Genomic DNA, 17,489 nt, shown 5'->3' on the forward strand with positions numbered 1-17,489 from the left:
GCTGAGCCACCCAGGTGCCCCATAGAGTAAAACTTTAAATGACAGGTGAACTATTTTCAATTTGTTCTCAGATATCCTGCGCAGGAAAAGGGAATACAAGTAATCCAGGAAGGAGGAAGGAAATGGAATCCTAAGTAGACTGTCAGTATCAGTGATTTTTCTTAATAGCTTCCTAGATATTTTATTTGTATGTATTTTTTTCCAATGTTCTTTAACGTATCCCCTCCTTTTATTTTTTTTCCTCACGTAGTTTAAAGCAAATTCCAGATATCATATCTTTTGCCCATGAATACTTCAGAAAATATCTCTAATACATAATATTTAAAAAAAAAAAAAAAAGCATGTATAACTGCAATGAGATATTTCTTCTCTGGTTAGGAGGTTGTAGAGGGAAAATAGGTGAGAATTCTATCAACGAATTCATATAAGCATCCTTATGGGGAGCTCACTGAAGTCTTTGAGACTCCAGTCATTTATGTGTAAAATGTATCCTTTGATGGGCAATTCAATTGTGCTGAATATTACTACTACTACTATTAATAACTATCATTTATTGAGTTCTCATGTTTGAAGTAGAATACTTAGCATTTTGAAACAATATTTCATATGAATCCAGATAGCAACATTACCAACATTATCCAGTGGACATTGCAATGTCCCAATTTATAGACAAAGACATAAGTTCAGAGTATTAAGTAAATCCCCAAGATTATAGACTAAGGTACTAGCAAAGGAAAGATTTGAAACTAGCTCCATCTGGCTCCAAATTTCTGCTGCTATGTTATACTGCCACTGTATGAAATAGCACTCCTAATTAAGTTCTTAATTACCCAGGTCACCATGGCTGGAGATGAGTCACATGTGATTAACTCCAGAATTTCTAATCTTCTGCTTATTTAACTTAAACAGTCAAAATTAAAAAGGAAAATGTGAGACTTATGAAAGCCACGGTATAGAGATAGTCTGCTACAGTGAAGTAAACAAATATGGACACTGGAATCAAGTAATCTGGTTTAAATGCAGAGTCTTCTACAAATTTAGTGTGACTTACTCTTTTGAGTTTCAGTTTCCTTATCTGAAGAGTGAATACAAATGCCTATCCTCTAATGCTCACAGAAAATAGTTTTCCCTTTCATAAATTACTTATTGAAACATCCTGAAATACTAGCAGAATCACCACTTTCCCCACCTGCAATAGACATAAACCAAGAATTTGCGTCAGCCAACTTACCAGTATGAAGCAAAGCCTCTTCTTCCTCCTACCAATGATTGAGTCATTCTTCTATTAAATAGCAGTAGCTATTTAAACACTCTAGCAGGAGCTCACAGATTTTTACTTTGCAGAAGTCCTTGACTGCTTCATTCTCTCATTCTTGGAATGAATTTGGAAATGACTTTTGATGACTTCAAGAGCAAGACTATGAAGGATCAACCTGATCAGAAGCCAAATAGAAAGAAAGCTGAAGGTATTAGGGGTGGGTGAATGTGCACAGCAACAGAATTCTAGGATTAGCCCAAAAATGTAAATTAATTGAATATAAGATTAGAAAGCTAAAACACTCGAGGATGGAAAAATATTGTAGAATTAATAACATTTACTTGAAAAACAATTCAGATATAATGGTGATGATGATGATGATGATGATGATGATGTGAATGAACTAACTTGATATGAATCATGATGTATAGATTCTGATAACTTTTATTAAACATTATCATACGTTATGTTCTATCCTATTCACTTTACATTTCTCTGAATCAGCATTTATAGGTAGACATCCAAGTTAACAGTAGTCATTTGTTCATTCATTCATTCATTTATTCATTCATTCATTCTTCATGTTGTAAATATTGAGTACCTGAATTTTTACAATTATGAAGCTAAATCTCTCAGATCAGTCACCTACTGAAAAGAATCCAATTGCTTTCTGATCAGAAAATCACTAATGGGAACAGAGGTTGGATTAATGGTCTCTACCTACCCACGGAATGGGGCAAAGGGTGTCCTGTAGAAAATGGGAGCTTGTGCCTTTCCCGAACAGGTGTTGAGCCTATGATTTTCTTCTAAAAATTCAGGAGTTTCTTCACTCAAGAGTGGTAGATATACACTCATAGTATAGAATGAATACTGATCAGAGGGAAATATTGACAGATTTACACAGATATCTACCCCCAAGCTAGAATCCTAAGCAATTATTTGCAAGAGATACAACCATCTTCTACTTCTCTGCCAACTTGCCACATACACTCCAGGAGTTTAATGACTTTTGAATCAGTGAATGAACTGTATTTCTTCCTGTTAAGATTTCTATTTTGTCTGTCTCATCTCTAGAGTCTTACAGAAGTGCTTTTGACTCTGTGAATATATTTGACCATTGACTGATTTGGATCATTACACATCTGCACTAGAAATTTGGGGATGTAATGTTCCAAGCCATGTAGCAACTGACAGTTGGATTAAAGATCTATGTTTGGATCTTAACATCTGTGTGATCTTATACAATTCACTGAGACTTCGGGTTTCCTTATCTGCATATAAATGATAACACAACCAGTACCCTATTTGTTTATTGTACAGGGTTAGGGGTTCACATAGATCATATGAGATATTTTCCCGTTGAACCAAAATATCTGTGCTTTTGCAGTGGTGGAGCTGTGAGCTACATGACTTATTTGTTTCTATAATAATGGAGAACTTTTATAACAACAAGGGCCACAGCTGGTGTAAGTATAGGACATGACATTAATATGAGTCAAATGAATATTGAAGTTTAATTCCTATTTTTCTTCAGTCAATAACCTTACTTCCAATGGTAATTTTAGTGGAATAAAAATTGAAAGCACAAAATTATAATTATTTGAGGTGACCTGTTGATTAACTAACTTACTTGTTTGGTGTCTGACATTCTTTTATGGCATACTACTTATAAAACACACTGTGTATGAGGTGCGTGTGTGTGTGTGTGTGTGTGTGCATACACATGGCCTATATTAAAAGTATCAGGCTCTCTGTTCTGTGGATGAAACTGATCCAACCAAGCTAGACTGAGAGTTTCTTAGAGAGTCATTATGGGGAGAGTAGATAAAGTATAAGCTTTAGAATCAGATACTTAACATCACATTATCTGATATTGAATCCTGGCTCTTAAATTGTGTCAGTTGTGTGACCAAGAGTAAATTACTTAAATTCTCTGTATTTTTCATCTGTAAATATGGACAATGAATTATTTGCAGAGCCCTTGGGAGGACTTCTACAGTAAGAAATGCAAAGTACAAGTTACAGACAGTTTCCAAAGAATTGTTTGATGACTTGCTTTCATCTTTTATGTCTTTCTGATTCTATCCTCTGTCACTCTAGGTCCTCATTTTCTTTCTTCTCGGTGGTGGTGCCCTACTGCTGTGACCCTGGGGATCCTTTGCTTGGGATTACTGGTAACTCTTATAATGCTAACAGTGCAATGTAAGTACTGGAACAGGCTGAAAAAGAACTTACAAACATGGTTTATTAATTGGTTTCATAACTATAAACAGCCTTGATTTAGATACAGTCTAGACAAACTTTTTGGAATAAGTGGGAACATGAATAAGTACAGTGTGCTTGTCCCTCAAATTGACTGGGACATGGAATTAAGATTATGAATGGTAGGTTTTTGTTTTGTTTTGTTGTTACAACTTCATGGGTAAAGTCTGTTTAAATCCTGGAATGATGAAAAAGAAAATAATTTGAAGCTACTAAGCCACAAGATCCCCTGAGACCCAAAAGGAAAAGAAACTTCATATAGTTCACACTGAGGTTGTTTTTTTGGTTTTTGTTTGTTTGGTTTTTTAGAGAGAGAGAGCGCAAGTTGGGGGAGGAGCAGAGGGAGAGAGAAAGAGAGAATCTCAAGTAGACTCCATGTTTAGCACAGAGCCTGACATAGGGCTCGATCTGACGACCCTGAGATCATGACCTGAGCTGAAATCAAGAGTCGTATACTTAACCTACTGAGCCATCCAGGCCCTCCTACATTGAGTTTTAATTGAGATGATTAAATACCAATTTAAAGTTAAGAATCAGAAACATTATCTCAATAAATGAAACATTTAAAAGAACTGTAATTCAAATTTATAGTATGGCCACTTATAAGAGAGGATGTTGAGAGGAAAAGAAGTGATAAGAAGGATGAGAGTGGCCAAGAAGGAATGAAAATGGTATCGATCATCCATATAATCTGCCTGTGTATTTAGATTGTAGATCTGAGTTATTTTGTCCATCTAGAATCTAGATGATTAAGGCCTTGGAAGTGCTATTTGTTTTTCAATTGTTGGTTAAAGTCACCAACCATTTATTTTTTCAATCTGTTAACACTTAGGGCCTTCCCTAATGACTAGGATAAGTGCCCTTGACTCAGTGGTGGTGACTGGGTGAGTCTTCCCGTGAGAAGAATCACTTTACAACAGTCTCAAATCCAGCCTTCAACCCAAGGGGTCAGTCTGTTTTGTACTGAATCATCAAGCTTCTAGAACTGAAACATTTGACCCTTAACATTAATTGCCTGCCAGATTTCACAAACTTTATTTCATCCCCACCCTTCCTAAAATGTACTGTGGCTATAAAAACAGAACCCAAGAAACAAAAAATGCTTGAAATTGTTATGACATAGCACCTTAAAATAATTGGGAGGGTGCCTCAAAAAAGGGGTGTCACAGTTTTTAAATAAAATTAGGAAGTCTGGAAGGGTAGAGAGTTAGCAGCGGAATAAAGACACAAATAGAGTAAATCATTAATGACAACTAGTAATAATCACTGAGTCTGGTTGGCATCTATTTCAGATTGTCTGTATTTTATTTATGCCATTGATATACCCTTTATCTTATGATTGCTTTTAAGCTTGTCCGTAACTATCAATAACAAGCAAAATCCTGTTTGTTTGTTTTTTAATCAAAAGTGTCTGTGACAGTTCCTGACATTTAAAAAAAAATACTGCAGGAATATTAAATAACTTTTAAATCCATAATTTTTGAGTAATTTTCCAGCAGTTTATCTGTTGTCAAAATAGATAATTTGATTCGATTCTTTGATTTCCTCAAAATCCAGTGGAGGGATTTTTATTCAGGATTGGTAATGGAGTTCTTATTTCAGCTATGATTTAGTATCACAGGTTTCTGATCTTCTAAAGCAACAGCAAGCAAACCTTACTAACCAGGAAATTATACTGGAGGGACAGATCTTAGCACAGAAGCAGGCAGAAAAATCTTCCCAGGAGTCAGAAAGGGAACTCAAAGAAACGATAGAAACCCTTAACCAGAAGCTGGATGAAAATTCCAAAAAACAGATGGAACTTCATCATCAGAACCTGAATCTCCAAGAAGCTCTGAGGAAAGCAGCAAACTTTTCAGGTATGGGGGATGAAGAGGTGAAAAGAAGTAGTGGAAACTTCTCTGTTTAATCTAAACTCTGCTTTGAAAATGTCTCTAGGCATGAAACTGGCATATTAACATATATTCATAATGTTTGACACCAGAATTTCTCTATTTTTGTCAACCCACCCTTCCCTCTGCTAAATTCTTGAGCTACCTGATTTAATTAAGCACAGTTTTTGGTGGATTTAAATTTTCTTTCCTCATAAGAACTTCTTCTTTATTTTTAAAATTTAGTTTTAAGATATCTCTGGAAGAATTCTCCCACCCTTACCCTTTGCCATGGATTCTTACTTCTTTCTGTTCCAATGTATCTTTTTTTTTTAAGGATTTTATTTATTTGAGAATGAGAGAGAACAGAGTGAGAGTACCAGTAGGGGGGAGGGGCAGAGGGAGAGGGGGAAGCAGGAAGCCTGATGCAGGGCTCCATACCAGGACCTGAGCGGAAGGCAGATACTAACTGACTGAACCACCCAGGCACCCCTGTACCAATGTATCTTAATCATTGATTTCTTTCCCTATGGTGTCTCCTTTGTCCCTGGGAAGCTCTACATTAACTTTATTCTATAACTCTATTTCTTAAAGTATACAACATCAATTTAAATTAAATGAATGGAGGTAGGCTGACTTGCAAGTGTTGGGTAGAGACTTTAGGTAAGAAAAAAATATAAAGGGCCCAGGAAGTCAGTTTATATAAGAAGAATTGAGTTGATCTCAGAATCTAAGAGGCAGGTAGAAAGAGCATCTATAAGAAGGGGATGATGATGTGAACTCTGATGTTATTACAGAGTTATCGGTGTCATTTAGTCTTTGTACAACATGTAATTAAGTCAGGCATATGCTTTTCATCATAGGGAGATTTAAGGGATATGAGATGGAATTACTCTCAGAGATGCATTGCTTTCTTGGCGGTGTATGAATGAGTCTCCTATTCTCAGCATTAGTAACTAACTGCTACTAATAAACAGAGATTTCTCCAGTTTCTTGCTTGTACATCTCACTTGATCTCAACCATGCAATTTATTTGAATATGGATTATATAACAGTTCACAAATACCCACAGATCTTTATTTTATAGATGAAAAAAATTGATAGCCAGAGAAGTTAAGTGATGATAAAATGATAAGTAGTTTTTTTTAATAAAGTTTTGGAGCTAATAAATCCCTTCAATATTTACAGGGTTATTTAAATTTCCAAAAGAAGCAGAGATTTTTGGACAAACTGATCTTTAGCAAGTATCAAACCTGTATTTAATGTCTTTATTAAGGAGGGAGCTATTGAGGAAATTAAAGAATACATTGTCTCTAAAAAGGTGTAAAGGAAGGAGACTAATTTATCAAAGATAGGAATGTTTATATAAGCAGACATAGCTACATACCAACCAATGATTCAGTCCCCAGATGGGGCTGTGAAACAGTTTTTTTTTTTTTTTTTATCAGTTGTATGAGATTAAATCTACGTCAGGACCATCCAGAACTGTCTCCCAGAGATTCCAGGCATGGGCAACCAATCAAAAATATTAAGTAATATGTTTTTCACTGGTAGATAACCCAGGTAACATGTCCCATTCCTTGACAGTGTCAGATAAAGGCCAATTAATAGAGATAGCAAATAAAGTACTGCTTCTCATCAAGCAGCTTTGAGAAGATTCTCAAAAACATTAATAATAAAATACCACATGGAAAAAAAAATAGACCAGTTTCCTCAAGTTTGAGACAAGTTTTATCTTTCTTTTTTTTTTTTTTTTAAGATTTTATTTATTTATTTGACAGAGAGAGACACAGTGAGAGAGGGAACACAAGCAGGGGAAGTGAGAGAGGGAGAAGCAGGCTTCCCGCGGAGCAGGGAGCCCGATGCGGGGCTCGATGCGGGGCTTGATCCCAGGACCCCAGGATCATGACCTGAGCGGAAGGCAGACGCTTAACGACTGAGCCACCCAGGCGCCCCAAGTTTTATCTTTCTTACTAACAAGTCTGTGGTCCACAGTGTAGATATGAAGAGAGAGAGATTCTGAGAAGTTACCAAATGTGGTTTGCAGGAGGTCATCCGGCTAGAAAGGTGCAGGATCTTCACAGTAATAGACTTTATATTTAGGACTGAAATTAGTGGTGGTTGTCAACCTTTGGTGTACAACATTATCACTACAGTAGCTTTTTAAAAATGGTAACTTCTAGGTTTATCCCGAGATTCTGTATCAAAATATCTTGAAGGGCACCAAGAAATTTCCTCAATTGATTCAAACGCAAAAGTTTGAGAGGTAGTGCATGTCGTGATTAAACACATGGATGTGAGAGCGAGTCTGCCAAGTTTCACATTCCCATTTACTCTATCTGAACGGAACTTATTTCATCATGTTGTTATGAGGATTAAATAAGTTAATGTGTGTAAAGTACTGCCAACATAGTGATATTGTGTTCGTTAAAAAAAAAAAAGAAATGAAAAGAGGACCCCAGGCAGGCTCAATCTGCAGAGCATGAGATTCTTGATCTTGGGGTCATGAGTTCAAGCCCCACCTTGGGGGCTTGGGTGTAGAGTTTACTTAAAAAAGAATTTTTTTTTTAATTAAAAGAAACACAGGTAGTTTGAATACCACATATGGCTATGTATTGGACAACGTATGTCTAGAAACAGGAAGCACAATATATAAGCTTAAATTCATTATTTGAAAACCTGAAGTTTTAAAATATATAAATGTATCTTTTTTTAAAAGATTTTCTTTTTTTTTTTTAGATTTATTTATTGAATGATTTTAGAGAGAGAAAGTGCACATACTAGTGAGGGGGAGAGGGACAGAGGGAGGGAGAATCCTGAAGCAGACTCCTTGCTGAGCACAGAGCCCAAAGGGCTCCATCGCACCAGCCAGAGATCATGACCTGAGCCAAAATCAAGAGTTGGTCACTTAACCTACTGAGCCATCCAGGCACCCCAGATTTTATTTCTAAGTATTTACTACACCCAGTGTGGGCCTAAAACCCACCCTGAGATTAAGAGTTGTGTGCTCCCCTGAGCCAGCCAGACATCCTAAACTTATCTTCTTAATAGCAGTGTGGCTTTTAACATATCCACTCCCTGAGCTCTTCCATTATTCCAAACATAATTTTAAAAAATAGGTCAGATTCTAAAGTTACATCTCAGCTCAAGTTTTGCTTTTGAACACACTTGTTTTTAATTTAGTTTACTAAAATCAGAATACTTTAGGAGAAATAAAGACTTTTGGTCTATTGAGGTCTTTGAAGACTCTGGATACAATTCTAATTAAGAAGAGATGATATGCATGTGACAGTCCCGAGGGGAGAATTGATTTAAGAACTGTAGAAATATTTTTACTCAAGCATCACTCACTGATTAGATATACTACACTTCCTAGGTCCTTGTCCCCAAGACTGGCTCTGGCATGAAGAAAACTGTTACCTATTTTCCTCTGGCCCATTTAATTGGGAAAAAAGCCAGGAGAACTGTTTGTCTTTGGATGCCCAGATGCTGAAAATTAATAGCACAGATGATCTGGTGAGTTTTTATGGTTGTACATTGGGCTGGAGTAGTGCCTTATAGGGAAATAAATCAGGTTTATGCCCTTGGTGGAGGAGCTCATGTTTGAGAATCAGAATACTTATTTTCTAGGCTCATCTGACCACTAATGATATGCATGACCTTGGGTAGAGAGGTTACATTGTATCTCTAGGCTTTTGTAAACATTTCTGTAAAACCACGGAAAGGATGTCAGAGATCTCTTTTGGTTCTTTAGGTTTGTGAATCTAACCTAAACATTACTCCCCACAGAAATTCATCCGGCAAACAAGTGCCCATTCCAATTTCCCATTCTGGATGGGGTTGTCTCTGAGGAAACCCAGCAGCGCATGGCTCTGGGAGGATGGCTCTCCTTTGATGCCCCACTTGTAAGTTTCCTATTCTTTGCTTAAGGTGCTAGTGAAGTTGCTTCCACATTCCACACAATGTCCTCTTCTTGTCAGGGAGAAGCTTGAGGAATTTCTGAACGTTCCTTCTCCACCTCTTTCAGACAGGGACTTGCCCATTTAGCCTTTCAGACCTCTGGAGTTTTCCTTCCCACATTTATTACTGATTTGAAGCTTTAAGACAAGGTTAAGTTTCTGACACAAGGTGGCAGTAAATCTACCTTTTTTTCCCACCCCTTCCCTATCTGCAGGTTTAGACTCCAGGGTCCTGTTTCCCAGAACTATCCTTCAGGCAGTTGTGCATATATACAAAGGGGAGCTGTTTTCGCTGACAACTGCATTTTAACTGCATTCAGTATATGTCAGAAGAAGGCGAATCTATTCAGAGCACAGTGAATTCGAAAGCTCTGGAAGAAGAGAAGGAGAATTATTTTCTGGAATTTAAGTTGTCCTTCATCACTTAGGTGTAAACCACGAGAGCCCTATGAACTGCTTGTTATTAGCTGATGGCAGAACTCCCTAGCAGAGACTGGGCTTCCGGCTGCCTGGCACCTTGATATCAGAAATTTTGATCTGTTTCTCTCTCTCTGTTTTTCACCTAGCTTGTCCCAAGTCTCCCTGCCAACCCTTCAATCCCCCTTCACTTTTTTATTTTGAAGTCTTATTCCTCTTCAAGTCTTGGGAGCCCTCTGTACTCAGTCCTCTACCTCAGTACCATCTTCCCTTCACCTTCCTAAACCACATAGAAGATGGAAGGTGGAGAACTTGCCCAACCGGTGGATGCATGGAAAAATGCATGCGAAACAGAAAAGAATGCACGAAGAAACAGAAAAAGGGAAAGGCCATGCTGGAATCCAGAAACTTGTGTTCTCAACGTTAAAAGCTACCACTTATTGGTCTTTTATTTATTTATTTTTTGTTGGTCTTTTAAATTGTGATCTTTCTCCAGATTCCACCACGCACACACGCGCACACACGACATACACACCCCACATCATCACATTTTGGGGCAATTGGGATGTTCCAGGAAGTAATTACAAATTGAATGATCTTTTCAGTCAACTAATCACAATTCATTATTGGTTTTGGAATCTAATTATTTCTTCATCCTTTATCAAAGGATAGCTTAATCGCTTTAATCCTTCAGATAGTATTTGTTAGAATCATGGGGACTGAGGCAAAAATAGATTTTTTTTTTCCCCAAAGTACACACCATTTGTAAATGAGTTCTTCTCAACTCTGTTGTGCTGTGCTAATATGGAAACACACAGGACGAAAATATGAAGATACGCAATTAAAGAACAAACTGAGCCAGGTATGGAAATATAGCTGAATAGAAACAGATGGAATTAGAAGTATTCCTTCTATTTTCAGTATTTCTACGCCCTTGCTACCTCCCTTCACAGGTTATTCTACTTTTTAAAGGAAGCCTTACCATTTTGTTGCACATAATCTAGCACCAACTTTATAAAAAAAAGAAAAAGCTGTATCATTCCTAGGAAGACAAGAGATATTTTCTTTTCTTAGCACATTTATTTATGTTTAATTGACATATAACAAACTTAATATATTTGAAGTACACAAGAATTTTCATATATGTGAACATTTTCCATTGAAATCATCGCCACAATTAAGATAGTGAACATTTCCATCATCCAACTTTTATCATCCTCTCCCCAATGCCTTCTCCTCAGACAACCACCAAACTGCTTTCAGTTTGCATTTTGTAGCATTTTATATGAATGGAGTCAAACAGTATGCCTTTTTCTTTATTTTTGGTCTAGCTTCTTTCACGTAGCTAATCATTTTGAGATTCATTCATCTTATTGCTTGCAACAATTTTTCACTCTTTTTAAATGTTGAGTATTACTCCCTTGTATGAATATACCCCAATTTGTTGATAAATTACCTGTTGATGCCAATTTGGGTTGTTTTCAGTATTTGTCTATTGCAGATAAGGGTGCTATAGATATTTGTGTACAAGTCTTTGTTTGTACATAGTATTTCTCTTCTCTTGGGTAAATGCTTAAGAGTTTAATGTCAGGATCACTCAGTAGGTGTATTTGAGAAATTGCCAGACTATTTACCAAAGTTGTACCATTTGATATTCCTACCAGCAATGTATGAATGTTCCAATTCCACCTATCCTTGCTAACACTTGGTATGGTCAGTCTTGTAATTGTAACCTTCTAATAGGTGTATGGCGGTATATTACTGTGGTTTAATTTGCATTTCCTAAATGAAGAATAATCTTGAGGTCTTTTTATTTACTTATATTGTTTATTTACTATCTACATATTTTCTCTGATAAAGTAATGTACAAATCTGAGAAGTTTCGAGTTGTTTGTTTTTTTATTGTTACATTTTGAGAGCCCTTTGTATATGCTGGATAAAAGTCCCTTATCAGATGTCTTTTTGATCATCTTTTGTTTTTGTTTTTCAGTTTATGGCTTGACTTTTAATTCTCTGGAAAAGCAGTTTTAAATTTTGATGAAGTCCATTTTCATGTTTTTACTGGTGTTTCTAAGAACTTGTTGGCAAACTCAAGGTCACAAAATTTTCTCCTGTGTTTTCTTCTAGACATATAAAATGTAACTTCTAGACATATAAAATGTAACTATAAAAGTTACAGGTTTTACATGGAAATCTGTAACTTACTTTGGGTTAGTTTGTAAGTCATGTATTAAAGTGCTCTCTCTCTCTCTATTATTATTTTTTTGCATATGATATTCAACTGATTTAGCAACATTTGTTGAAAAGACTATTCTTTCTTCACTACATTGCCTTTGCACTTTTGTCAACAGTCACCCATATGTGCATATGTCTATTTCTGTCTCTCTATTCTGTTCCACTGATCTACTTACATATTTTTACACCACCATGAATATCGCAATTTCTCTAAATCATGTAGTGGTAATCCTTCAACACTGTTCTTTTTTCAAAGTTGTTTTGATTAATCTATGTCTTTGTATTCCCATGTTAACTTTTGAATTGGCTTGTCCATTTCTAAAACTTAACAAACAAACCCTGTTGAAATTTTGAATGATTGCATTGAATCTATTAGAAAAATGTGGGGAAAATTGAAATTTTAAAAATACTGATTTGTTCAACTCATAAACAAGGTATATCTCTCCATTTACTTGTGTTCTTTAATTTCTTTAAGCAATGTTTTGTAATTTTCTCTGTATAGATGTTTCACATATATTCTTAGATTATCATCATATATTTCATATTTTTGATGCTACTAGAGATGGTATTGTTATCATTTATAATTTTAATTTCCAAATGTCTCTTGATAGTATATAGAATTATAATAAACTTTTTTATACTAACCTTATATCCTGAAACACTTATTTTTTCTAGTAATGTGTATGTGTGTGTGTGTATTCCATTGGATTTTTACATAGATAATCATGTCATCTGCAAATAAAAACACTTTTATTTCTTCCTTTCTGGATGATTTTTATTTATTTTCCTTGCTAGATTTCATAGACTAGACAGACCCTCTAGTAAACATTGAAAGAAAGTGGTGAGAGTGAATATCCTTATTTTGTTCTTGATCTTGGAAGAAATCAGTGTTAATACAATTAAGTATGGTGTTAACTGTGTATTTTTCATAGATGCTCTTTTTTCATTTGAAGAAGTTCCCTTTTATTCCTAGAATGCTGAGAGATTTTATCAGGAATGGGTATTGATTTGTCTACATCTACTTTTTCTACATCTATTGAAATGATTACATATTTTAATATTTTTCTTTTTAATTTTTTAACGTGATGAATTACATTGAATAATTATAAGAGGTTAAACCAACCTTGGGTTCTTGGGATTTATTATCATTTTAATATATCGGTGGATTAGTTCTGCTAAAATTTGTTTTAGGATTTTTGCAAGTATGTTTATGAAGGATATTGATAAGTAATTTGCTTTTTGTGTAATGGCTTTGTCTGGTTTATGTTTTAGAGAAGTACTCCTCTATGTCAATTTTCTGGAAGGTTTTGTGTGGAATTGGTACTATTTGTTCATTATTTAGTATAGTTTACCACTGAAGTCATCTGGACATGGGTTTTCTTTTTTTGTAAGATTTTTAACAATAGATTCAGTTGAATGGATGTAATATCATTCAAATAATTCTTTCTTGAGTGTACTTTGTTGGGCGTTAGTGTCTTCCAAGGAATTTGTCCACTTTATCTAAATATTTAATTTCTTGGCCTAACATTTTTCTTTGTATTTTCTTTTTGTCATTTTAATATCTCTAGATTTTGTATTAACGCGACTTCTCTCATTCTTGACATTGTTAATTTTTGTCTTTCTCTTTAATTAGTTGGTTTAGAAGAAAAAGTTCATTTTTCTTCTTGATGAAACTCTTTTTTTCATTGAATTTACTTTTTTTGTAAAAAGTACAGTCTATTACTTTTGTTTTCTATTTTATTAATTTCTGCTTCAATTGATATTTTTTCTTTCTTCTACTTAATTATGTTTTAATTTGCTCTTCTTTTTCTAGTTTCTTAAGATGAAAGTTCAGTTCACTGATTTCAGATCTTTTCTTTCTTTTTAAATATAGCCATGTTGTGCTCTATGTTTCCCCTTAAGCACTAACTGTAGTGGTATGCAACAATTCTGATTTTTTTTTCATATTTATTCAGTTCAAAATACTTCCTAATTTCCCTTTAATTTCTGTTGTCTCATAACTCCCTTGGGAGCTTCCTGTTCCTGGATGAAATCTGAAACTGCCTCATCTCCCTTACTCAAAGGGCAAGGAGAGACCAAAGAGAGGCATGCTACTCCAGGTTGGGAGGTAGCAGGTTTAATAAGCAAAGGGAACTTACATACAAGGCTTGTCTCAGGTGGCAGCAAGACTAGTTAACCCCCCCACACACACACTCCAAATATTAAAAATTTATACAGAGGGCTTAACTAGGCTCAACCATGCACACCAGGCAGGTGTTCTCATCACCACGTCACTGTCTCGAGGCTATATCCTTGGAGCAGCTCCTGGGAGCAGAAAAGGCAAGCAGAACCCGCATTTGAAAGACAGAGGAGGGAATGGGGAACCTTTGACTGCTGGTCCAGCTCACAGGTCAGTTGGAGGTCATGTCTTTTCGATGACCTTCCCCAAAACTCCACCCTTCTTGACTGGCTCTTATAATCTCACGTACCCCTCTCTTTCACAATGTGCCCTGAGCAGTCAGCAAGGGGTTTCACCAGCATGGAGGTGGCTCCTTTGGTGGCTCTCTGGCTGCATTGGAGGCAGATGCCACAGCAAGAATACAGGTACATGTAAGAGAAAACAATGATTTTAAAATCAGTGACACATTTTTTCTACCAAGAGACCGGTGATCCAAACCACTGATTTATTAATTCCCCTGGGCTGGGGGTTGGATCATTTAGGGCATTTACCTGTGTCGTTCTGTGACTTAATAAAGATAATACATTAGCAGATGTATTAGGTATGAACACATAAAATTCTGTTTGGATAACGGCATCGGTGCCTCCTTGAGAGGTAGTAATAATGTCTAAGGCCATTCTATTTTTGAAGACTCTCATTAGAGTCATTTCAGCGTTCAGTAAGGACAGGTTGTGTTGACTATCTGTTGGGTGAATTTCGTAAGGGCTTCTATGTGTCCTATAACATCCTCTAAACCAATGGGGAGCAAAGATAGCAGCCAAATAATGAACTAGTAGAAAACAGAATGTGCCCACCTGGCCTCGCGAAGAGGGAGGCTGGCAGTTTTAGGAACCTGACCTGGTTGTACATACCTCTGGGGGAGGCAGCACTGTCAGGCAGGAAATGGACTGGGGACAGGATACATCAGACCAGGACCCCTATCTTCTCCTCTCTTTCAATGACACATGTTCCTGTCTGTTCATATATTCCAACAGGTGCATCTTGCATCAGGACAACAGAATTTCAGTGGAGATTAAATAGTTTCCCCTCACCCAGAGGGTGCAAAGTAACTCACCCATCTTAGGGGGATGTCCCATTGCAAATTCCAGTAGATAATTTTTTTCCCCCAGTCATTATGGGGCTTTGTGCTCTCAGCAGCATGGAACGTTGATCCTCAGTGAGAATCAGGTCAATGGCTGTTTCCCAAGACTTCCATACCTTTATTGTATTTGTGCCTCAGCCGGGGTCCCTTGTCTGGCATGTGAGGCGACAGGCCCTACTGGTGGATCATTCAAATGTATTAAAGCCTGGGATAGTATTTTAGCCCACCCAGTCAAGATGGTTTTACCTGTTAATAATTTAATCTGCTGTTTTGGTAGTTCATTCTTCCTTTCTACCAACCCTGCTGCTTGCCATTTGTAGAGGAGATGGAACATCCAATGTCAAGTCTTTTGCGCAGTCTTGTACATCATAACCTTTGAAATGTGACCCCTCACTACTGTCTGTGCATAATACTCAGCTTCTCTCATCCCCTAGTGGTGGTAGCCGGTTTCCCCAGTGACAGGGGAAAGCTTGGATTAAGTCAGATTCAGTGTCCACACAAACCAAGGCATACTTAGAACCCTCACTCAGAGAAAGGGGGCTGACATAATCAATTTGTCAATCCCTTACTGCCTGGGAACTTCAGCAGATGGTCCCAGATTCTTCCGGCAGTTGTCCTGGGCATTGTTCAGAATACACAGGACATGCTGTTACTTCATTGACCAAGTCACTGTACTTCAAGGGCAGTCCAGCATCCTTGGCAATACTGTGGTGGTCATCTGCTTTTTTTTTAAACACCCAATCTGCTTTTTTTTTAAATTATGTTATGTTAATTGCAATACATTACATCATTAGTTTTTTATGCAGTGTTCCATGATTCATTGTTTACATATAACACCCAGAGGTCCCAATCTGCTGAATCTATTGAAGGGTCAGTAGATAGGGTTCGTAACTGATCTAGAGCATCAGCTTTCTGACTGCAAGGGGGTATCAGTGCCTTGTGAGCTGGGACATGGAGGACAGTGAAGAGTGCCTCAGGCTTTTGCAGATGGACCCAAATGTCTTTCCACATATCCTGCCCCCACAAGAGCTTATATATGATCATCCATCCCTTGGCTTCCCATTGTCCAAGCCATAGGATCAATCCCTCTGAAAACCGCCCAACTGTCCTTGCAAAGGATTAATGACCAGGACTCATGAGTGATCACTAGGCAGATTGCTTTGAGCTCAGCCCACGGGCTACTGCACTGGCAGCTGTGTGAGAGGCTCTCCCTGGAGGAACATTGTGTACACCACCGGAGCTGTTGCTCTGTAGGGGTATAATGAGTTTCTGTTCCCTTACAGAGCCGGGACCAAACTCCTAGGGGCACTCCCCTTTCTGCTGTCTCTGCCACAGTGCTCAACTCATCCCTTCTGGAGTCGTACACACATGTAACTCAAATGGTAGCCCTGCTCGAGAGAGATGCCCAGAGCTTTAATTTACTTAACTCAAATTTTTGCTTTTTCATTGCTGCTCTGATCCCCAGTCTCATATGCACCCTTTCTTTAGCAGGCAGTATAAGGAATGGAGGCACTGAGCCCGGAGAAGAATAAAAGTCTTCCAGAACCCCATAATCCTTACAAAGTCTTGTACATCATTAATTATAGCTTTTGGGGCAACATGGGTTTTACCCAACCAGACAACATCTAAAACATTATAGCAGTGCCTGGGCTTTGGATTTTCCGTTGGTCCATTACCCATCTTCTCCCTTACAGATGCTCTAGCAAAGTCTGCAGAGTGTCCTGCAGCAGAGGCCAGTCTTCCCATGTTAACACTGTATCATCAGTGTCAGGGGCCCATTTTACTGATGTGGGGAAGGACAACAGGGACAAGTCCCAGCTACCATTCTGCATATGGTGGGTCTATGTAGGTAGCCTTGCAGGAGCACTGAAAGGTTCATCTTTGTCCCTCACACATGAAGGCAAATTGATCTTAGTTATCAGAAACCTGTGCTTGTCTAAGTCTTTTCCATGAAATCTCCTTGAAGATGAAGCACTTATACAAGACTTTTTTTTTTTTTAACCAAGCATCAGAGTAAAACAATAATTGCAAATGACAAAAGAACTTAAAATGTCCATGCTTAAAGACTTGAGAGTTCATCATGATGAAATTGACAAGGGAATTTGGTTATTTCTATGACATACATTTTAAAATTGTGATTGGTGGGCGCCTGGGTGGCTCAGTTGGTTGTGTCTGCCTTTGGCTCAGG

At 37.3% G+C, this 17,489-nt stretch overlaps 1 protein-coding gene across 3 annotated transcripts; it reads left to right on the forward strand.

The window, feature by feature from the left end:
* The first annotated feature begins 1,355 nt into the window (after positions 1–1,355).
* Positions 1,356–12,651, forward strand: OLR1 (oxidized low density lipoprotein receptor 1). Of its 3 annotated transcripts, none has more exons than XM_045873871.3 (6): positions 1,356–1,466; positions 3,359–3,460; positions 5,134–5,379; positions 8,768–8,907; positions 9,181–9,296; positions 9,566–12,651. In XM_045873871.3, the coding sequence occupies exons 1-6, from the start codon at positions 1,379–1,381 to the stop codon at positions 9,708–9,710; spliced, it is 837 nt and encodes a 278-aa protein (XP_045729827.1). In that variant the 5' UTR covers positions 1,356–1,378; the 3' UTR covers positions 9,711–12,651. The 3 variants fall into 3 exon arrangements, with proteins under 3 accessions (XP_045729827.1, XP_064447650.1, XP_045729828.1); XM_064591580.1 differs by having other exon boundaries at positions 9,917–12,651; XM_045873872.3 differs by having other exon boundaries at positions 11,758–12,651.
* The last annotated feature ends 4,838 nt before the right edge of the window (positions 12,652–17,489 follow it).

This window comes from Mirounga angustirostris, unplaced genomic scaffold (genome assembly GCF_029215605.1).
Source record: "Mirounga angustirostris isolate CCGP_5_RB_7025 unplaced genomic scaffold, mMirAng1.0.hap1 SCAF_5, whole genome shotgun sequence".
Classification (NCBI taxonomy): Eukaryota; Metazoa; Chordata; class Mammalia; order Carnivora; family Phocidae; genus Mirounga; species Mirounga angustirostris.